The sequence below is a fragment of the Phasianus colchicus genome, chromosome 9 (genome assembly GCF_987193195.1).
Source record: "Phasianus colchicus chromosome 9, bPhaCol1.hap1.1, whole genome shotgun sequence".
In the NCBI taxonomy this organism is placed as follows: domain Eukaryota; kingdom Metazoa; phylum Chordata; class Aves; order Galliformes; family Phasianidae; genus Phasianus; species Phasianus colchicus.
Window position 1 is genome coordinate 9,912,004 of NC_143444.1, and position 23,519 is coordinate 9,935,522.

Here is a 23,519-nt window from a genome sequence, read left to right on the forward strand (position 1 = left end):
AGTAAGGCAGCATCCCAGGCATGCTTTCACTGCTCTGCAGTGCTGTTCTGTCTGCTGACGCTTTCTGTATCAAGCAAAAACATCTTCCAACAGGATTTTTCTCCTTGAAGGTTAATGAACAAATCTTGAAGCTGCTTCTGACCAACTAGATGTGAACCTAAGCAGAGGCAACTACACATTTATCAAAACAAAAGTGGGAAAAAAAAAAAAAAAAAAGTCATGGAGAAAGGACTGCAAGCACGGGCATCCCCTGCTCAAACAGGGACATGACCCCTGAAAGCACGGCACAGGCAAGGTATCTCCCACGAAATCTCAGCCTGCTTCTGCTCAAGAACTCACTGCCCTAGGGTCACCACATTCCATTTTGGTATCTTCTGGCCAGTGACACATCCCCAGGGTTGTTCTGTCAAAAGGACTTGGTGCAGGCACTGCTGACAGGTGACACCCACATCATGTACGTTCATAGACAGGGTACATCAATATGACAGCACTAAACTTAGCTGTTTTATTCCACTGGTGTTGACTGGAGAGAGTTTTGCTCCTATTTTATTTCCATTTTTCCTGTATCCAGCTGAGGATTGCCTTTATACACGGCTCTTGGATAATGCAGGCTGAGTGCTGCTGTGCCATTTGACTGTTCTTTAAACTCTCTAATCCTTGCACACCTGGTCCAAAAACGACCAGTCCAGTAGGAGAAGCAAGTTGGATTCTGTCAGCAGCAGAGACCCAAGTGGGCTCTAATTTTAAAGACATTAGCTCTAAAATCAGTTTGTCCTTGTTCTGTATGAGTCACACAAGGAAGGGGAATGGGAACAGCTCTAAGAAGGGAACAATTTTTTTTTCTTCAGTTTCCCATTTTGTATATGTCTGGAGTTGTTCAGGGGAGGGGAAAGGTACACTACCTGTAGCCTGAGATCAGCAGAGCCCTACAGCAAATGCTGCAGTCTGTAACAGGAGAAAAAAGGCTGTCAGTCCATGCACTGAGAAGCACAGTAGGACTATAGAGCCAAAGCTTCATTAAGCTGTGACAATGGGGAGCAGCCCACGGGACAGCAGGTAGCTGTGAGATAGTGGCAACCAGGGAGAAAAACAAAGGCAGCTGGGATGCAGCAGCGTGAAAGGTTTGCAAGAGCAACAAGAAAAAGGGAATGGACTGCATGGGAGGAGCAGAAGAGATCAAAGGAAAAAAAGACCTGAAGGTACAGAAAGGAGAACAACAAGGACCTTGATGGCACAGTGTTGCTGGAGAAATGGAATGGAAAAGGTTCCGGAGGTGCAAAAGCCAAGGCTTGTCAGCTTGAAGCTATAATAACATCCTTCTGGCTACAAATAACATGGCATACTTCTCAGATCTGAAGTGTTTAGCCCATGTTATTTGTAGCCAGAAGGGCAGTAGATGCAGGATGGAGGACCTCTTGGTGCTGTAGATATCCCCATTGCCATCCTACAAATCAACTGCAGTCAAAAATTCTTAGTTATTTGGAAACATTCCCAAACTGCTCTGAGCCCTTACTCTCTCCTTTTCTATCTGAAGTATTATTCATGCTAGTGGGGGTTCATTCATGCTGGTTAATACCAGATGTTTGCTAATAACACCAGATATTTCTCACTAGGTGTAGAAATATTTGCACAATATATTTCAGTGAGAGTTCTTCTGGGAGGAGGAGATGATAGTGGGGCTTTTTAGTCGTCTTTTTTTTTTTTTTTTAACTCTCAACAAGAAGTTGATTTTATACACACATACAATCCCTCAATCCCTCTCTTACACATTTCTTTCACCCAGACCCTTGCACACTCACCAGCACCACGCTGTGAGAGTCCAAGGGGCCTGGATGAGATCAGCCACATGCAAAGCAGAAATCGTTGGTAGTTAAGGAGTGGTCCTTTGCCTCAGAAACACACCAAGCTGCTTCCAGACTGCAACCCTACATTTGTTTTTTTTTGCTTAGGATTTGTCTCTTTTTTTGGTGGCCTGTCAGAAAAAGCAATGGCATCCTCTCAGCAGATTGTAGGATCTTCTGCTGACAAGCTGTGATCTTATCAGGCAGGACACAGACCTTTTGGACCTGCCATAAACACATCCTCCAGTTTTATCAGGAATGGCATCCCAGGAACTGGGGCTTGGGAGGGGAGCTCCTCATTATCACTGCTGGCCATTCTTTCAAAATTCATTCACTTCTTTCTCTCAGTGTTTACACAAACATTTCCATTCAAACTTCACTTCAACCTTAGTATTTCTGTCACAAATCTCATGTGTATTTTTGTGTGGGATAATCAATATGTTCTGCCTTACTCACACATTCAGCAGGAGGTTGCAAGATGGGTATTGCTCTTCAAGAAGGCTGTAGACTTACTGGAGAGACTCCAGATCACAGATCTACAAGGAAAGATGGAAAAATGAGAATTTGTTCCATCTAGATGTGAGCAAACCAAAGGCACACGGGTTAATGATACACCAAGTACCTAAATGTCACATCCATAAAAGGCTGCAGTTGCAAAGATGAAGACGATAAGCTGTTCACCATGTTCATGCTGGCTAGGACAAGAAATGTTTGTCCTGAACAAGGAAGGATTAGACAGTAGACAAGATTTTCTAGCTGTAAGCTCATGAAGTACTGAACTGGATCAACTGGAGCTTGTAACTACCAGGTAGAAAAACTTCTACTACAAGTGCACTTCATTTCTTTCCACCTTGCTGAGGCTCTGGCTGATGAAGCTCTCTGCATTTCCTCAGCCAAGAGTTATCAGGAGATGATAAAACAGAAGTCTAAAGTCCAGCTTTAGCACTCACATCTAGGTTTTGGTTAAACATTGTATGCACAGGATCTCCTGCTCCTAACGATCCTGCCTGGCTGCTGCAGAGACAAACACCTGGCTGCTGTTGGATAGCAGGAACTCACTGGCTCTGGGCAACCTGTCTTCAGCTTGGAAGGTACAGCTGCCCTCTGCAATCCAGGCTGTTCCATTTGTACCAAGCTTTGTTGCTGCTTTGCCACTGCAGTAAGGCAGCTTGCTACCCACATCATCAAACCTACCAACAGCCAGGTCACTCCCCAGTTGCTCTGTAAAGTTCTGCAGTGCCAAAGCCTCTCTGTGTAAGCCATGCTGGCCCAGACATGTTGGGGAAACTCTAGATATGATGTTCCATTCATGAAGAGGACACGGGCTCTATTACTTCATATCTCTTTTTCCCCCGCTTTATATTACTGTTATTATTATTTTTAGAGCTGCATAAACTTCCAGGCACGCTGCACCCATGGGGAAATAGAATCCGAATTTCTGGCTGGAGAAAACAGCTCATAGTGACCAATCCCAAGGGAAAGAATGAAATCAGTGTTTCTAAGTTTCCAGTTAATTGTGTTTACTGAAGAATACATAACATTAGAATGCCTTGAGCCTTGGCCAGGTTTGTAAAAGTAAATAAAGACAATTCCAGTCTAATGTTAGAAAACTGACCCTTGAATTATTTCTGAGCTCACTTCTTCCAGCAGCTAGAATAAATTCTAATGCTTATGATGTTAAATAAGGAGCATCAGACCCATACTTTGTTTTTTCAGCAAATAAACACATTCAGCTGCTATAGCTGGAGGGCAGCTCTCCTCCAGAAGAGGGGCAACGAGACAGAAGAACAGATCCTTCCTCCTCGAGAGTCATCTTCTTTGGAGAAATCTGCTGCACAACGTGCTGTGTCAGGGAGCTGTGGGAGAAGGACTGGAGATGAGGATGAGGTTGTGCTCTCAACTAAGAGGCATCATCCCAGAGCAGGCAGCCCAGGGAGCTACCGACAGGCAGAGGACATCCAGGAAGGCCTGTCAGAAATAGCAAGAGATGGGCTTAGAGATAGACCTATGTAACAAGAGAGCTCAGGAGAAGAGTGAGGACCACAGCCCGAGTTTAAACACAGCTCCTGGTCTGTGGGCAGGTGAGGGGCAGTTGCCTGGTGCAAGACTGTACAGTGCTGCCTGCCCCAGAGAGGAGGACAGTCCTCAGGTGCTGCCAGTTCCTCTATGATCTTTCCCAGTCTCATTGCTTTATCTCTTTGTTTTCTGCCTGGCCACATGGTATCAGCTGGGGACCTGCTGATTTCTCCTATGCTCTACAAACACATCTTGCAAATTGCTCACAGCAATCCTAATACAGCCATTTCTGCCCAGTAGAGTCCCATTAACTAGCAGCTCTCTCTTCAGTCTCTAATGATTCAAACCACAAAGCTATTTGTCATGGCTACATCTTCTTTCTCAGGGAGTAAAAGTCAATTAGTGTTTCCAGTTTGGCACTGAAAGAGCCCTAGCTCTCTCTTGTTTCTTCATGCTACCAGGAAACCATCTACAATAATGACTTGTTTGGAAGTCTAGTTTTCTGTTAAAAATTTCCTTTCTGTGTATCAAACACCTTAAGCAGAAGGGACATTGGGTGTGCTTACTTTCATCCCTACTCAGCAGTGGGTCTACACATTTGCTTAAATTTCATTAAGGTTAATCAGATGTGATTTTGAACCAGAATCTGAGAGGAAAGGCTTGAGAGGTGCACACAGAATGCATACACTAAATGTGTACACCTTGGTCTCCTTTAGAATGGCTGTCAGTCATCTGCTGATAATGGCTCTTATTTCTCAGCAAGACTACCAGATGATGACCAAAGTTCCCTCTGCCAGTACAATGTGACACCGATTTTGTTTGATGTTTTGCCTTTACCTTTAGTCCTAAAAGCCAAAATCCCATTTGGCTTTCAGGCTCTTGTCACCCACACTTTGCAGGGGGCATCCCACACTGAATCTGTTAGCGACCTTTCTCTGGAAGGAATTGCCCCTCCTGGGCAGTTTCTGCTGTATCACCTGCTTCAAATAGCCCGCAGAGCAATTCCTAGTCTGTGGCTCATCCATAAGCAGAGATGTGAGCTGGCCTTTGATTTGCACTGCACGCTTTCTGGTAGCTCATGGTGTAAGCTGTGTGCAGTGCCAGGCCCCTAGTGCTCCAATGAGTGTGCTCTCCAGCATCCACTGCTCATGACTGTGCATGACTTGTCTTGGGAAGTCAACATGTGAGGCACAATGCAGCCTGAGTCAGTTTTTGGGAAAGCAGCCACTATTTAGATGGGGCTGAACATGTGCACACTGAACTGTTTGTGAGAGATTTGCTCATCTCTGATTCAGCCGAGGAAGTAGCCAGCAAAACTCACTCAGCCTGGCTTCAGGCCCAGCTCACACAATTAGAAGAGTATTAGCTGAACTTAGTAGGAAAATCAACATTAAGCAGATAGGAGCTGGTGCAGTTGTTAAAGACAATGTAGTGTTTTTCCCTGGCAGAAACCCAGACTAATGGAGAGCTTCCAGCATCCAGAGCAGCCTCCAAATGAAGGCTTAATTGGCCTCAAAAGCCACTCATACAATTACAAATACTTGTAATGAAACATGAAAAATACAAGGGCTCGGGACTGTGACTTAGTGGGAAGAAATGGTCTCAACTGTCTCGAGAAATAAATCAAAGCTCTTTCACCTTTTCCCTTCCACAGAGCCAGCTCCTCTCTGGCCAGCAGGCTCTACTTTGATAATGGTGGCCAATGGGCCACTGTGCTGCTACCTGAGATCAGGAGAACAAGGCAAAGCTCGTGCTTTCCCCTGGCAGCTGGGGACACTTTCCCTCTCTGGGTGCAGTTGCTGGTTGGAAACTGGGAGGACACTAGAATGGGTTTAGACTGCCCACTGCTGGTATGCCGCAAAACATCTGCTTTGGTGAACGTCGCATATTTTGATTCTGCCCATCTTCAGCTAAATGACTCTCCACGATCTCTGTCTGACAAGAAGAACAGAACACAGTCTCTGTGTAGCTGCTCCCTGAAACATGCACCTCTGCCAATTGCTCAGACACAGCAGCAGCTGTAGCACCTGACCCTGGCAAAGACAGGTGCTTCCCCCCAGCTCTCTTACCAAGGACCTGCAGCACCCAGTACAGCCTGCTGAGGAATCCAGGATATGATTCCCAGAGTTGCTATGCTGGATTGAGACAATGATCAATGAGATTTGAGCCATTTATTGCTTTGCAAGTTTCTGGCTCACTGGAGACAACTCAATGGCTTGTTTGTGCTGGGGAAGTTTCTCAAACCCTGCAGTTGAGTTCAGAGTCACAGTCTCCAAGGCTGCAAGGGAGCCAGGGCCCATCTAGTCCAACACTTACACAAAGCAATGATAGCTTCAACATTTGCCGTGCACCCTTTCTATGGAGCAGATGGTGTCAAGTCCCACTGAAAGGAATTTTCAACCAAGCATGCTAGGAAAGTCTTAGAAGGTTGTTAATTTTGGTCAGGAAGAATTCCTTTCCATGGATACCACCAAGATAGCTGTAACAGCACCACACCCAGCTTTGTCCAATTAGCAGTGCTATTTCCCTGACTAATTAGACCACACAAAGCTTTGCAGGGCCACAGCATTATTGCTTGTTCTTTCAATATCAGATCAAATGACACCGTGTCCCTTCACCTCCTGCTATCTCTGTGGCATCCAGCTGCAATTAAACACTGAGGGCTGAGCCTTGGTCACTGGAAGACCACTTGTTTTGTATGACTCATGTCTGTCAGCAACTTGATCGAAGAGAGGCCTGCGTGAGTCAGATTGTGTCAAGATAAACATACCATAGGACCATTTCACATCTAGCACATGCAGCCTTACAGTGCACCAGCTGGCTGCTGAAGCAGGCAGTATTATAGCAAAGGGGGGAGTATCCTATCCCACCTAAGAAGATGGTGGTTAATGCAAACTACAGCTTCCTGAGCACAATCTGGGCACAGCCAGTCCCAAAGTCATGAGATTTCCCTTGTTTGCACTGTTTTGTATCATTTTACAGCTTCAGTGCTAAAATGTGATCAGCTCATGACTAGCAAAAGCAAGACCTGGCGCAATCTTAACTGCCCCAAAGTGATGATAAGCAGGAGATTCAGATAAAGGTGTTACCTGAAAATAAGTGTGTTTTGCAGGAGCTTGAGAGACTATAGAGAGGCTCAACTGTGTGCAAGAGCTTTTCCTCCACTTGATGCAGGCTCAAGCCTGGCGTTTTACTTTGAAGTGCCTGCCCTGGCTCTGCCCCAGGGATGGGGTTAGGGCTCCTTGCTTTCAGCTCTGCTCAGATAACCATCACTAAATGAATATAGCACAGCAACCACAGAGGTGGAGCAGTGACACGTTTCTTCAGCAGCCATAAAAGGACCCCAGCTCAAAGCCCATCTGTTTTTTGCAACTGAGATTATGCAGGTTCCTGCACGCACTCAGTTACTAGAAAATGACCCCAGGTACAAACATCAGGAGCAATCTGTGTGTTTTGCCACGTCTGCACAGTCCTGCCATGAAAGCAGCAGAAACAAAAAACAAATGACGTGCATTATCAGAAGCAAAATGTGCAGGCTGGACAGGTGTTAGGAAAGAGCACTCTGTCAATTCTCAGCAGGGACAGAAGGTTTCTGCAGTACTAATGATTTTTTTTCTGAGCTCTGAGCATGGCAATAACATCAGGAAACATGGGAATACTGCATGGCAAGGAAATACCAGGAGATGGAGTCTTGAGAGAGCTGTCACATAGGGCAGAGCCATCCAGGCTGCCATGTTGGGCCTGCAGGCTAGGAACTGGAGTGCCCAGCAGAGCTGTCATGGACTTTTCAATCAGCAGAAGGGGCTGCTCGGCTCTGGCTGCACCCAGCACAGCACTGTGCTCCTGCCCATCAAATAATGTGGTGGCTTTGGGGCTCTCCCCATCCCTGGGCCTGCTGCCCTGCTCCCACAACCTTTCTTGGAAATAAAGCAGCTCCTCTCATTGGAGTGTTCACTCGGCAAAATATTCACCAGAGCTCAGACTAAATAATGCAGTGTTTTAGGTCCTTTGCGTACCGCTCTGTGTTTCTGCTGTCACAACAAAAACCCTCTGATGGGATGTATCAGGCAAGCCCAGCACCAGACCAAAATAAAAGGAAGGAAAGCGCCTGCCATACAGGGGTTCACACTGCACACAGGGTGCTTGGACTCGAACAAAACCACTGTTACCCACATAGGGCTGTTGGGGCCCGTTTTCTGAAGGAGAAAGGACATGGCAGAGTTGTTCCAACAGAGGGAGCACGGGGACAGATGTGGCTATTACACTGCCTGCCCCTTCCCTGCGGGGCATCTGAGAGCCTACAACTGTTCTCACCTTTCTTTTGGGGATAATCTGGTCATCAGAAGGCAAAGTTGTTAAAAAATCAAGCCTTACTTAACCTCAGTGACAGTGTATAAAGTTAGGAGGTGAAAGGCACACGTGGATGCAGTAAAGCAGTCTGCAGATCTTTGCTACAAATTACAAAAATAGTGTGTGGCCACTGCGAACTAGAATGGAAATTATTTCATAAATGCCACAAAGACGAGCTCTAGACTTAACAATTCTCATCCTCAGGCAATTTGGGCCAATTTGCAACAGATACATTATTTCTATTAGATTTGGTGGCTCCAGAAATGGCAGAATTATTAAATACGTTTATCAAATTGACAGGGTAAGCTGAGAAATGATCACCTGTTTTTCCTCAACTGAGAGGCTGGAATAGCTTGCTTCCTGGTGTGCATACTGAAAGTATCACATTTCCTCCATTTTGAGGAAGCATTCTCTGCAATCTTTGCAAAACTTACTTTTGCAATTACAGTTTTTCTAGATGTGGCAGGGAAACTCAGACGACAGAAATACAGGACCATCAGGCAGGACCAGATGGGGATTAGGCTTAGAAATTAATTTTGAAATATCAGGATGGCATGATCAATGTTCAGGAAAGCTATGATAATAACGAAGCACACCCTGACATGGGCTAAAAGCTAGTCAGTGCCCAGGTGGTAAGGAAATTTGCCATGGACACAACAGCAAGAGTAGAAATGGGGAATGCATGAAGTACATACAGCTGCTATAGTACAAGGTGAAGAGTGGTTGCTCATATCTACAACATACCATGAGCAATTAACTATACTACTTTTTAAACCCTAGCACCATCAGCTAAATCGGACATCAGAACAGTGCACTTTTAGGAAGAAGAAACAATTTGTATTGCAAAAATCTTAGCTGTGCTTTAAATTAACAAAAGTCTGCGTGCCTGTATCACTGTGGACTGATATTGAGAAAGGGAGCACACAATGTAGCTCTGCAACCATCAAGGGAGGCTTTGCAATTAGACATCCTTCTCATTCCATTCTGAATACCTAAGGTATGACTTTCAGAACCCGTTTTGACTGCTCTCCCAGCCCTGCGGCAGCTCTCTTTGTTGTTTAAATATGAAATGCTCCTCACAGCCTTGTTAGTTCTGTGTTACGGACAATTCCTGGCCTAGTAATTCCACCTATGCTGTAGGTATCTTGGAGATATCCCCAAATCATCTGAGTGGGAAAGCAGTGAGATTTAGATTGGTTATAAGGAAGAAGGTTTTTTCTAATACATCCCTGGCACAGGTTGCTCAGAGAGCTGTGGGTGCCCCATCCCTGCAGACAGCTGAGGTCAGGCTGGATGGGCTCTGAGCTGTGAATGTCCCTGCTCAGTGCAGAGGAGTTGGACCAGATGGCCTTTAAGGGTTCCTTCCAACTCCAACCGTTCTATGACTCCATGCTAACCTCTAACACCTGATGGCTGTGCTTAAGCCACACAGTAATTTACTGACAGCGGGCTCAAGTGTGAGAAAAAGGATTTTGTTCCCTTGTCTGCTGTAGGGAATTTCATCTCATGACTTATGGTCTGTGGACCAGAGCTTGCTGCTTTCTGGCAGAAGGTTACTAAGCCATAGTTTCTCCATTCTGTTTTCCCACGTCTTGCACAGAAGGAGCAGAAAATGCTCAGCCCAGTACATGTCATGGGCCAATAAAAAACAAGAAGGTTGTCACATCAAGAATCCATCTGGATTTCTGTAAGTAATACCTAATTCCGGTCAGATACTTCGGGCAGGATTAAGAGTACATTCCCGCCTTCGACATTTCCTGTGGATACACACCAGGAAAAAAACACTTTAAAATGTGTAAGAGCATCCAAGGTGAGCGCTTCCGGAAGCTGAGCATTAAAATTGTCTGATGAGAGCTGATGTCACCGCAATACACTTGTGGAAAGCCAGTTGTAAACACGGAGCGGTTCGGCTGGGAAACCAGCTTCCTGCAGATTAATTGTGACAGTGATGTATGCACTATGTAAATAGAACTAATCAGAGATGCAGGCCGTAGAGCCACGGGGCAGGCAGGAAATGAATGCTGCTGAGAACTTTGCAGACTCACTTTCTTATTTTGACCTTTCAAAAGACGAAATAATAAATTTAGCACAGTGCAGATGAGAACATTTTTCATTACAGAAGTTGTGCTGAAATAACAGAGGTTCTCAAGCCGGCACTGAGTTTGATTTTTCATCTCAGATGCCTTACGAAATTCTTTCGACACTCCTGTCTCGCACGTGCAAAGCATTGTGTTTGTGTTTGTGATGCATATCTACAGCAATGCAATTGTGTTTCCTTCCTTTTAAACAGCAGCAGCAAAAGGTTTTGTAACGTGAACTATGCATAGATGTAATGGCTCTCTTCCAGTGACTCGGAAGTATCTCACATGCCAAATTCTGACATCGTGACGAATCTTTTAGGCACACCAATGAAGACATTCACAGAAGTAGCAGACTGCAAGCTCCTCTACTTGAGGTGTACAATGAAGTTCTTTCCCTCTGGTATTGGTTCAAAATAACAATATATCAGATCAGAACATTATTAAATTGTAGTTCCAATAACAGTTTCCAATAACAGGTAGTCAATAAATATTGATGAGTGATAGAAGTTGAGGTGTTTCAGAGGAGTCGCAGAATTATTTTTCAAATATTAATTCATCCAAAAGATGTAATTTTCATTTTCCATTCTTTAAATACCATAGCAATAAGGAGAAACATGGAAGTACGTTTTCACAACCCATGTTCTTCAGTGAAGATTTGTGCTGTGCTTACTCTTTACAGGACAATAAGGACACTGTTGCTTTTTTTTTCTTGGCATGGAGATGGGTATCACTTCCCTTCAGCAGAAAATAAACGTAACCCCACAGAAGGCATACAGCTGGTGGAAGGGGACTGAGTAAGAACGATGGCAGAACTTGGTTTTGGAGAAGCTTGGGCAATGCTGGAACACAAGTATGGATGTGAAGGTGGCAAGGTTTGCACGTACTGGGCTGGCAATAAAATATGTTTGACAAAAGATGTGTTGGAGTCGCTCAGAAAGAAACGACTTTGTGTTCTAGTTAGAAAGAAGCTGGTTGTGTTCTAGTTCCCAGCGCTGAGCTGAGCTCAGTTAGGACTTCACTTGTTTTCAGCTAACATGAAAATCTGAATTATTCAGAGCTCACCTTTACAAAAAAAAAAAAAAAAAAAAAAAAATTACATATCCAGTCAATATTTCTCTCACAGAGAGCAGTTCTAAGTTCTACTTAACTCAAGCATGACTGAATCACAAGCTGAGCTGGATCCCTACCAAACCCTGACAGCAGTCTGTGCAGAGACATTTCAGCTGAGGAACAGGCCCAAAGAGATCAGTGCTTCCCATCTTGCACTTTGTGATCTACTCAATTTTGCTGTTTGTGTCAAGTAAAGGTACTTCTGAAAATACATATTCTATTCAATTATCTGTGAAAGCTTTGCAATTATGTTTCAGAGGTCAGAAAAATGGTTGCTAATTAAGACATCAGTTCGCATCCTGAATTTCTTCAGAGCTTTTTAGGCTGAAGTCATGTCATCAACATCATATTCCGGGTCTGTTTTTTCCTGCTTAAAATAACGTACTCGCTTTTCTAGCTCATCATCTTGCAGTATATAAACCATCCCAGAAGCACTTACAGGGTCATTAATACCGTTGCTATAACAACTGCAGCCTGCAGTGCAAAACACCATTAGCACCAGCACCATCGCTGACAAAACACAGGCTGACTTTAATGTCATTTGGCTACTTCAGGGACAGGGTTTAATATTAGCTTTCTTTTAATGGAAAAATTTAAAAAAGAGAGAGAGAAAGACCGATTGCAGTGATTCTGTATTTCCTTTCAAAATGTCCAACTGAATTCTCAGGAGATGCACACCACGGTGCTGCATTTGGACTGATACCACTGTCACACTACAGCACAGCCGTATTTCAGGAAACATCGTCTGCTTTGGAGTCGTGTAAGAGTGGACTGGACAAGGCCTTCAGGCATGCACTGACAGATGAGCACTTAGACAGCATTACAGAGCTGTAAAAGCTGAAAACAAAGATTTCATGTGACCATCTCTGTTAAGGAACAGTGAAATAAAATCATGCTTTCTTTGTTTATTTTTTACTTACTAGTAAAATGCAGAATATATTATTAAAGAAAGCTGTGGTTAAAGAGTTCTCAATAGGCAGGATATGATACGTAAGCCTACTCTGAAACTGAAAATGTTTCAAACCATAGCCCTTCTTCTCAAAGGTGCTCAGGCTACAAAAAGCAGTTTTGCACTGAAGATTTTCCATTCAGTCTGATTTTAAAATGTGTAACACAGGGTACTTTTTATCTCTTCCTTTAAAAAAAAAAAAAAACCAACAAAATCAGTATATACATATAGAGAGAGGGAGATGTTATATTTCAGGAATTTGGAGTAGCAGCAAAAAATTTTTAAAATTCTTTGGATTCTGAGTACTTCCCCTCCTCCTCAGCCCTGCAGCCACAAGGAAGGAGCCATGGTAGGACCTGAAGTTAGCAGAATGTCAGTGAGTGCACAGAACTAGCCAACACTGTGGAAAGGGGATGAGGTCATGCCTTCTCCTCAAGGCCAGGTATCTTATCTGAGTTATCAGAATGAGTCACTGCTGTTAAGAAGAGGAAGACTCAATGAACTGCGGTATCACTTAGCTATAGCAAGGAGACTTTCTCTGGGACCATCATGCCAGTTGCTCTTTTCCAACCTCTTGTTCAACTAACAGTGGTTTCTTTGGTAGATTTATTATTCCCGTGGCATCTCCAACACAAATTGTATTAGAATGAGAAATTTAACCAAGAACGAGCTTGTACATTAAGAGCTAATTTGTGACAATTAGCCTAAGAAATTAGCACATTTAGGTTATGCATATTGGAATAAGAAATTTTTGGTTATTTGGTATCAAAATGAGAAGAAGTCACTTTGTGTGTGTGTGTGTTTGTGTGTGTGTGTGTGTGTTTGTGTGTGTGTGTGTGTTTGTGTGTGTTGAAAGAGTTTTTATCCAGGCTGGGAGATTGTAAGTGAAAATAAAGCCATAGATACAAAAGATAAATGAGAAGCTGTAAGTGGACAAGCTTGAAATTAGAATTAGGTCTTCGATACTTCTGAGAAATGGTGCAAAAAACAAAATCTCTGCTTACAAAAATATTTTATCAACTACTGCTTCATCAGGCTCTTGTAGCCTCAGAAATGCTGAGATTCCAGTTAGCATGTTGTAGGTAGAGCTAACTCTGTGTTCAGCATATGGCATCTGACTGCAGAAGGCAATTTAAGGTCAGCTGGAAGTTCTTCTAGGAGCATAAGGGTAACGTTACCCATTTTGTACTACAAGTGATTCTCGTTAAAGTTCATTTTAGAGGAGCTATACGCACTTCTCACACGTTTCTGGGAGAAGATGGTGGCATCATCCTAATTATTCTAGGCCGTGGAGTTCCACAAGCACAGAACCAGGAGTCGCTCTGCTGAAAGCTGCATTTGTCCGTATGAGCAACGGCCATTTTGCAGAGTTGTAATCTCACTTCCTTAAATGACGACTGTAAAAGCAGAACTCTACTTCTGTCCTGTGTGCCTGCAGCTGCACCGACAGCTAAGGTGGCAACCCTCCTCCTTCCCACAACCTGCTCCGAAAACTGTTCTACAGCCAATTGGGGGAATCCAGCCCGAGACACGCCTTGCTGAATGCACCACGTATAGAGATGAAACCGCTGTAAGGAACTCAGAGAAGCGTTCTGTAAAACTGGGAAGCTTTTTTAGAAGATGGAGAACCCACTTCTTTTGTTCCCTCAACTGAACATTTCTGCTTCGAAGGAGAAATCCTATTACAAAGTCATGAAATCAACAGTTAAAGAAGAGCCAAATAAAGCAAGCAAGCCCGGGTAAGTTTTAAGGTCATGCTGACACTTTGAGTGTTGTTTATGCAGAGGATTCTTCTAACGTGGTGTGAATTTAGGGCGCAGATCTTTCTCATCTTGACCAGCGTATGTAAAACTGGTGAACTGCAAGCCTGGGAATTGTAGACATGAAATATTTATTCATTAAGGAAATAGTTTTTAGATACAAGAAACAAATACATAAACTAGGTAAATAAGATAGGCAGGTTTCACAGAGTTCTGAAAAATGCTTTTTAAATCCTTAGTATGATCTGGAAAATATTCTTTGTAAAGACTGCAAGCGTGAGGAAGCACTGCTTCCTTTTTTCTTTGCAGAACATTAAAAGTAGAAGATGCTGAGCCAACTGTTTCATGTGTTCATGAACTGTGCTCATGTCCCTAATATGAAATTTTACCCTTCTCCTTCAAAATTAGTGGAAAATGCATTAAAAACAAAGAGATTCCCACTTCTGTTTGCTTGTGCTTCATATGCAATTCATGTTAATATTTGAAAAAGAAATTCATTAACGTGAATAATATAAATAGGGGAAGTATTAGAAATATTAGTGTAAGATAACCTTTGTGGACCTGTGGTGCAGAGGCAGAGATTTTAGTCAAAGAAAATGCCTGGAAAAAAAAACCTTTTAACAAAGTTGATTTAAAAGCTACTTGAACTCTGTTGTAGAGCAAAGCAGAAGAGAAACAGGCTGAGCCTTCTCCTGCAGAAATCTGAATTACACGAAGCTGAACATCTTGGTAAACCGACAAACTTGACAAAAGCATCAAGGTAGGCATTATAAAAGGCAGAGACGATGGGGATTCCTTCTAGGAAGTTTCAGTGTGACCCAGAACATTTCCTGCATATGCGTGTGTTCATTCAGACTTGGCAGAGAGTAATACTTTCAAAATCCGTTTCATTTAAAGTTGGCTATCTAACTCAAGCATACAGATAGTATAGAATTATCTGGCATAGAACAAAACAACTCACCAGTAGTTTTTTCACACCACTAAGTGCAGATTGTAGCCCACATGTGCACATATACAAAAATCTTTACTCATGCCAACAGCGTTTTTCTAAGTCCACTGGTTATCCCAAGCAAGCATTTACTCAGAAATGGAGGTGAAAAGTTACTGTTTAGAAGGAAATCATATAGCTCTCGAGAAAACAGATTTTCCAAAGAATTCTGGATGCATCTCAAATACTGGATGTATAGTTCCTTGATAACTGCAGTATTGACAAAACACTGTCTCGTCTCCCAAATTCAAATACTGATGTTTAAACACTGCTCTAATAGTCTCTGTGACACTATTTCCCACAAAGATGTAGAGTGAAATATTATTTTTGTTAAATTCAGTGAGAACTTAGTTCTTGACCTCACCAGGACACCAGAATCTCAGAGATACACGAAGAATTACATTTGTAGGTCTTGAGTGATGAAAAGTACTGCAGATGTACTGCAGCTCCAAGGCCTAAAAAATTAGCAGCTCCTTTCTTTCCAATGCAGAACACTTCAGAGATTCCTATCTCATTTTTAAGTCTTGTTAATGTTAAATTATTGCTTTAGGGGCCGACTGCTTTGACCAGAATGCTTTCTCATATGTGTAATATCGTGGCTATCCAAACGATAGCAGTACTCATGATCTGGAAGACTTTCCTCTCCACACTCCCAGGGTAGGATTTCATTGCTTCCCTCAACCCCCCCCAACTTTTTTGTTGTGCTGTTCTGCTTAATTCAGTGGTTCTACAGTTCACTTAAAAAATCTTGAAGCTATGAACAAAGGTAAAGGAGTGTTGCAAACAACCTTTTTCAGTTCCTCAGTTCCTCAGTTCCAGACATGTAAAACTGTGCTAAGATTGGACCTAAAATGAGAAAGCACAGCCTCCATGCCACCTGTAGGCAGATGATACCTTTTCAGTGCTCATTTTCATTTGGGTGGCTGAGTACCCAGGTTCTGGTTTCTCTTTGTTATGGCAGCACCCCCTGGTGTGCCAATGTCTTGGGGATCTGTGAAGCTACTTTCTTTCTAAAAGAAAATGAAGAAATCACACTAGGAGTTTCCAGCAAAGAACTTCTCCAGCATTCTGTGCGCTACTGGACTGTGTATGTGCTCTGAAGCTGTCAGGGCTTATCTTTCACCATTACCAAATTCACTTCTGTGGCTGTAGTAACCCATTATTCCCAGATGTACAAGCACGCACAGTTCAGAGAACTGCACTCTTTGTACTTCCCATAATTAAAAACTCTGTGAGGGAACGAGGTCTCGCTTTCCCTGAATCCAGAATTCCCCTGCTTTATTGGCCTACATTCATTTTTCACATTTCAGTTCTCCATTATTTGTACGCCTTGAGAACTGTTTGTCTCTCCCTAGCTAAGAATTTCATTCCTATAAGCAATGACTTCAGCTAGGAGACACATGACACCTGTAAAAGTATAAAATACAAATCCTCCTTCTACTTTTTATACAAAACTGAGAGCATTACTAGCTTAAATTCCCTCTCATAGTCATTGGAATTTCCCTTCATCTAAAATTTATGTGACTACAGATTTTGCCAAGGGAACCCAAGCTGTGTAAATCAGGCAGCAGAAAAAATGTGAGCCTGGGGCAGGAAAGAGGCATCATTTCCAAAAGTGCTCAATGCAGAACAAGTTCTTCTGGTTCTCAGCTCCACTATCAACTAACCCTGGACAAGCTGCTTAAATGAGGACATTTCCATTCTCAGAGTACAATGCTATGTCACCAAATGAAAATGGTTCTAAATGTTAATATTCATTCTTCACTAAGGCATAGTCTTAGCATGATAAAGTTAATGCCAGCCTTGTGCCAATTCCTGTAGTGTCCCATTGTATGTGTATGTATAGGAATAACCTATGCAGCACAAAAACAAAGAGGTTCCTGAGATTTTTATTTGGAAGAATAAAATTATTATTTTTTTTCCTACCTGTATATTTCTCTAAGACAGAATATTGCAAATAATTGAGAAATAGATCTAACTTGGCACAGATGATGAAGAATACGTGGAGTTTTGCAAATTAAGTGCAGCATCTCAGAATAACGTGACATTTGAAAGATGTTTGTGGTGAACAAACCAGACTGTAAGTGCTTATACCCTAGAAAACTATCATCTAAACCAGACCTCTACAGCTTCATCTTCAGCCTATTGAACTTCCCGTACTTCATCACAAATAGGCTGTGGTAATGCAGCCTCACAACCACATCTCTGCAAGAACATTTTTACTAACTAACCAGGTGACTGACCTGCTTCCCTTGTGAGTTTTGCCATACTGCATCACCTCTATTTCCTCAAAGATTCCTCACAGAAGCACAACATAAACAACAAAAGAAAAATCTCTGCTCTGATCTTTTATTTTTTTAAAGGTAAAAAAAAAAAAAAAAAAAGAGGCAACTTCAGGAAAGAGTCAGAAAACATTACACTCTATGTTTCTGAAGTCTGTAATAGAGCTCCTACAGCAACAGAACCTTATCACTTTGTGAAATGGTCCAGAGCAATAGTAGTAATTGATAGCATACCAAAATAACTTGATGAATACACGGCATGCACAGCTCCACAAAACCATATTCTGTTTCTTAAGCAGTGTGTCTCCTGAAGAAGCAATGAAATGGGGAGAATCCTTTGACAAACTGCTTTCCCAGAAAGGTTAGTACTCTTTTCTTCTCTTTCTGAAGACTATGCTGGTGGAAAATTGATGGAAAATTACAAAACGCAGTTGTGCACTTAAATAGATCTGTCAGTTACCTAAATTAGGTACGTTGGGTCATTTATAGCAGCATGTGTTCCTGCTCTGCTCATGTGCTTAGGCTACAGCATGCTGTCAACTACTGAACGTAGTTGAAAATAACTTCTAAGCTTGGTATTTTATTGGACAAAGTGATAGGAAGTGAAGAGTTTCTGCAATAACTAGTAAAAGGCAGCCAAAGGTAATTAAATTGTTCTGTAATGAATAAAATGCTTTTCTGCTGTATGAATTCTAATCAGACTCTTGGAAAAATCCATTATAATAGTGGCACGCTCATCATTTATTTAGAACATTATTCACTCACATTAGCAGAAGGCTATCTTGTCTTTTCTAGACTACGTTTTTCAGTATTGTCAAAAAGAAGAGCTATGTTCTGATGAGCTAACTGCTCTATTACCATTAAAATCCCAAATGGCAGTCTTAAAAAATGGTTGGAAATCTGCTGGCAGTCTCATCCATCATTTGGCCTCTGCCCAGTATCGCGTTGTTCCTGTCCAGTCTTCTTATACAGCTTGTATAATAAAGGCTAATTTTTTTTGTATTATCATCAGTATTCTTAGTTCATCTTTCATGAAGTGACAGCCTCTTTGTTCTTAAACATTTTATAGTGATTGTTTTTCTATTAGGGATAAGTAGCCACGCGTGACATAGGGATAAAATTAAAATAAGCTTATAGTAGGGGAGAAATTGAAAGAAAATGCCTCTCCATTCTAATCCAAGGTAAAAATAGCAAATTTTTTATCCAAGATAAAAATAGCAAAAAAAAAAATCTGAGTTTGCATGGAAATCATACTGTATCTTTGTATATTGTCTGCAAGTTTCATTCTGAACTTAGTCAAACAACTTACTGGCACTGGGACTTTGCCTGAAGATGAGAACTTGAGTGAACTGATCATTATGGAAACATTGCTCTTAGTGGAATGTATTGATCTTCATATAAAAAGTTTAGCCAAGTCATCCCTTAAATGTTGATTTAAATGTTGATTGTTACATTGGAGCTAGATTATTTTAGTCTTCTGTTAACTCTGGGAAAATAAGAGATATTTAAATGGACTACAGAGGATCTAAAAAGTTTGGAGATGTCAAGACTCTAGCTTAGGAGCAGCATTTCTGACCCACATCCTTAGTACTCCCTTTCATAGAGATAAATCCATCCAGAGCCACAATCTCAGTGGTTTTAAACTCTTGAGAATCAATGGTTGATTCAGCACTGAATATTTAGTGGACATACAAAGTGTACCAAGGCAACAATCATTTGCTTTACAAATAATAAGAGCTATAGGAGGCAATATTTGGCGAAAGAACTGACTCTTCGTTATGGTTATGACAGAGATTTATTACATTTGAATATTGTTCAAATATTTCTGACTGCAAGACCAAAATCTTAAAAACAAAAACATGTTCAATGGACCAAAGAAAAGAATTTGTCAGTTTTGGTGCAGTTTGGTCCTAAAACAGGAATAGGATCCAAGATGGCCATTATTTGAAATGGCCCATTGCTTACATAGGTATCAGATGCACATATGTCATCATCCTTCCATTCTGGAGGGACACACACATAATCCAGCTGCAGTGGGCAGACATTCTCATTGCATTTGGGTTAACCTAATTCAATCTGATATTTGGCAAATTCCATCACTTCCAGATACATACAGATGATTTGATTGCTTCCATTTATACATTCTTAAGGTCTTGGCAATCAATAATGAGAATTCTGTCATGGGAGTTACAGCATGCAGTTATTTTAAAGCCTTTATGCAATTTAAAATAATGATCTATGTTGCAATGTAATTTAAAGGGAGCACAACCCGTTTTGTGACTTTGCTTAGACTGCCTGAAGATATTAACTGTCTGATAAGGATATGTATATATATATATATATATATTCATTTAACACAATTCAATATTCCCTTCTGTAGATGGATTGGATGCCTTCACAAGATTTCTGAAAACGGAGTTCAGTGAGGAGAACATTGAGTTCTGGATAGCTTGTGAGGATTACAAGAAAAGCAAAACTACAGACGAACTTTTCCCAAAAGCTAAGACCATTTATGAAACATTCATACGGAAAGATGCTCCAAAAGAGGTACAGTGAAAACATTCCTCAGCGTACACAGTGTTTTTCACAACTGCATCTGATGAAATCTGCTTTTAAGAAGTGTGTGTCCAGAAACAGTAACAACCATTAATTGTGTTGTCGCTGACTTAAGGAGACTGTATCTTACATGTCAAAGCTTTGGAAGGAAGCCTGGAAGTAATTGCTTAGTTTATTCATCTCCAGACTCCTTACAAAACCCACTCCATATTGCTCTTCTAAGTATAGAACTCTGAGTTTGAATTTTACATCACGGGAATCAAAGATTCCTGTTGGTATATAGAGCCAAGATATATGTACATATAGATATATATACACACACAGTTCATTTAGTGAAAAATAGCACTGATAAATGTTAATGCTGCCACCAAACGTATCAGCCAGCATTTTTGAAGAAGTATTATCTGTCTGTAGTCAATGCTGCTTCCAGAACAACAGAATAATTCTCCCATTCCCTTAAACTATTTGTCAAATGATTACACAGCTCAGACTCAGAAGCTTTTGTTTTAAATAAGCCAAAGGACTGAAGGAGGCTAGAAGAATTTACTAAATTAAACATATCCCTTAAATGATAGTGATAACGTTTTAAGCAAAGATTTTTCACGATTAATGTTCTCCATCCTCAAAGCTCTGGCTGAGCATTCTTGCTACAGATAAAAACAAGTTGATATGTCAATACTAATTAACACAAAGGCCTTTTTTTATTACTATAGTAGTGCAAAAAGTCTTAATATTTACAATTTCTTCATTTTTCTGAAATGTGTTATGAAGTAATCATATTGTAAATGAGCAAAAAGAACACTTTTTTTTTTTTTTCTTTTTGCCTGCTCTGGGAAGGAGATGATGAACTCTTACTGAAATCAAGCTCAGCCTCCTCAGTAGATATTCTGTACTTACATTTTCCTCTAATTCTGTCAAGGTTGAGCAGAAACATGGCACTTGCCAATTCTCCCTTTCCCTTATATTTTTTTTAAACTTGTCAGAATAGCAGAAGTTAAACTCCAGCTACTACTTCCCTGTAACAAAGGTGAAATAAGTGTAATCCTTATTTCAATAGAAGGATTACAAAACGGTGCAATCTCCACCCATAATTCTCACAGACTATATATAACATTCAGATACACTTTTGACAGGGGCCTGGCTTACTAGTTCCACTTTCAAAACTTACAGCCTTTTTTACTCCTTCTCCTGCAGCATCTCAGTGGGTGGACCTTACATAAAAAGAAAAACCCATAATTTGGTCTAGTGGTTGGCTGCCATGTTCACGGCAGGGTGTTGGAACTGGATGACCTTTAAGGTCCCTTCCAACCCAAGCCATTTGGTGGTTCTCTAATTATTTGAGCCGGAACTTATCATTGCTAAATAATCTATGAGCAATTATGGTAGGACATTGAGTCCTGATGTTGTCATGCCTTGAGACTGACAAACAAAAGGGTGAGCAGGAAGAAAGCTGGGGAAGGGACAGAGCATAGAAGTCATACTTTGACCAAGAGTAACATAATGATGGGCCCTGAGCAGCCTGATCCAGTATTAGATATGGAGGTTAGCAGCCCTGCCTGCAGAAGGGGGGTTGGAGCTTGGTGATCCTTGAGGTCTATTCCAACCCAAGCTGCTCTATGACTCGATGATTCTATGATTTCTGTGTGAAATCTTCCCAGGAAAATGCACCAGTGCATGGAATAAATGATCATTTTGATATGCTTTCCACATCTCTAGAGCCTCCAGAAACTCACTAAAATTATTTTAATATTTTAATTCTTACAATTTTCTCGTCCTCCTGCCATCAAAACCCCATACAGCATCTAGAAATTTTTAATATACACTAGTGTATTCTAATGAGACAAAGTCCTACATGTATGTTAAATGAAAAAGGAAGGAGTCCAGCCTTAGGCTGGTGATGTAAAACGTGGCGGCAGCAACTATTCCAAGATTGCTGATAGTGAGTTACTTTTAATCAGACACTACCACATCAAAATGTGTTGGTTTTATCTTAACTGATATTTTAGCAGTTCTTCAGTGTACCAGTGACACATTTGTGTAGACTTTCTGGCAGCCATAACTGAAAAGGAATACACTAACTCTATGGCATTAATACTGAGTAATATACAGGATTCAAAGTCCTTTTTATCAGGAAACTCTTTCACCAATGTATCTTTGCTACAGACAACAAAAGAATTGTGTTAATGCACGTTAAACAAGTACACTTTTCCTCATTCTCCAGGTGAATTTGGACTTTAAAACCAAAGAAGTTACAAGTCAGAATATTGAACAGCCCGTCATTACCACCTTTGATGCAGCACAAAACACAGTCTACAGGCTGATGGAGCAAGACAGCTATCCACGCTTCCTAAGATCTGATCTTTATTTGAATTTGGTTAAGGGGAGAAATCCTGGTCGTCCCACTCTTAGGAGACGATCACGGTCCTTTACTGTCAATGATTTCCAGGGTGTGCGACCAGACTTTACCATCTGGCAATAGGGAACTCAGCTCTCATGAATTCTAGCTACTGCAAGCAAATTGTACATGTGTTATAAATTACAAATCCTTAGGCGGTGTAAATAAGTGGCAAGCAAAGTTGCATGCATTCATACCCGGTCATAGCTTTGTTGCTAGTGAGTAATCCCATTTACTGTAGACAACCAGGCAACTTATTCCTGAGACATGCCATGTGAAGCTTTTGTACAGTATTTTTTTTTTAAACTCAAGCAGGAGCTGTTATCATATTAGAAAGAAGAATCTGAGTTTCTGACGTAAAAATGTTGTCTAAAACGCTATTTGATTACACCCATCATGTATTTTGAGCCTGTATTGTAAGACAGTTTCGTCACAGTTTGAATCTATATAGCTAACCTTTGCACATGATTTTGTTTTTTGCAGTATTTCCTACACTAAGCATAGAATATTTGTAGTATTTTCTCATACTGCAAAACACATGGGAACATTAGTTAGGTGAAATGTAAAAATTATATGGATTTTAACTACAGCTACTGCATAATTAAAATTTAGCTATTGCATATTTCAAGAGGATGATAATAATGTCTATTTAATTTTTTTTATAGGGATATATTATATACTCTTTTCTTATTATGTACATCTTTTCTTTATATTTAAACTATGCTGTATAAACTAGCGTTGCTATCAAATATTTGTATTCTCTCTCTCTCTTTTTTTTTCCCCCAACCAAATGAGTCAATGGCCAAGAATGCCCTCTTAACACAACACGTGTCATTAAACATCTGGTCATGTGGATGCATATGTCTGTCTAGAAGGAAGCGTCCTTTTCTCCCCATGCTAAGCTAGGTATGAAGCCAGTTAAACAACACAACCAACCGTTGCTCTCAGTACATAATTCTGTGCCCTAAAGCTGACTATCCATACTGCACACAAATGCTCCTTTCTGTGCTCACCTCCATAACTGGCATCCTCTCAAATCATAGAACGGCCTGGGTTGAAAAGGACCACAATGATCACCTAGTTTCAACCCCCACGCTGTGTGCAGGGTTACCAGCCACTAGACCAGGCTGCCCACAGTCACATCCAGCTCTCAAATGCCATACTTGATAGTTCACTTGAGAGATAACAGTG

At 41.3% G+C, this 23,519-nt stretch overlaps 1 protein-coding gene across 2 annotated transcripts; it reads left to right on the forward strand.

Moving 5' to 3' along the window:
- Positions 1 to 13,444: 13,444 nt before the first annotated feature.
- RGS18 (regulator of G protein signaling 18) lies at positions 13,445 to 23,083 on the forward strand. Of its 2 annotated transcripts, none has more exons than XM_031595786.2 (5): positions 13,445 to 14,086; positions 14,766 to 14,867; positions 17,674 to 17,738; positions 19,758 to 19,924; positions 22,155 to 23,083. In XM_031595786.2, exons 1-5 carry the CDS (start codon positions 13,968 to 13,970, stop codon positions 22,410 to 22,412), a joined length of 711 nt encoding a protein of 236 aa, XP_031451646.2. In that variant the 5' UTR covers positions 13,445 to 13,967; the 3' UTR covers positions 22,413 to 23,083. The 2 variants fall into 2 exon arrangements, with proteins under 2 accessions (XP_031451646.2, XP_031451647.2); XM_031595787.2 differs by having other exon boundaries at positions 13,453 to 14,086; positions 17,677 to 17,738; positions 22,155 to 22,417.
- The last annotated feature ends 436 nt before the right edge of the window (positions 23,084 to 23,519 follow it).

Bases quoted from the DNA above. Each gene is read 5' to 3' on its own strand.
- RGS18 (XM_031595786.2), top strand. From the start codon at position 13,968: ATGGAGAACCCACTTCTTTTGTTCCCTCAACTGAACATTTCTGCTTCG. The intron at 14,087-14,765 runs GTAAGTTTTAAG...ACTCTGTTGTAG, and splicing joins AATAAAGCAAGCAAGCCCGG to AGCAAAGCAGAAGAGAAACA. The intron at 14,868-17,673 runs GTAGGCATTATA...CTGTTTCTTAAG, and splicing joins AACTTGACAAAAGCATCAAG to CAGTGTGTCTCCTGAAGAAG.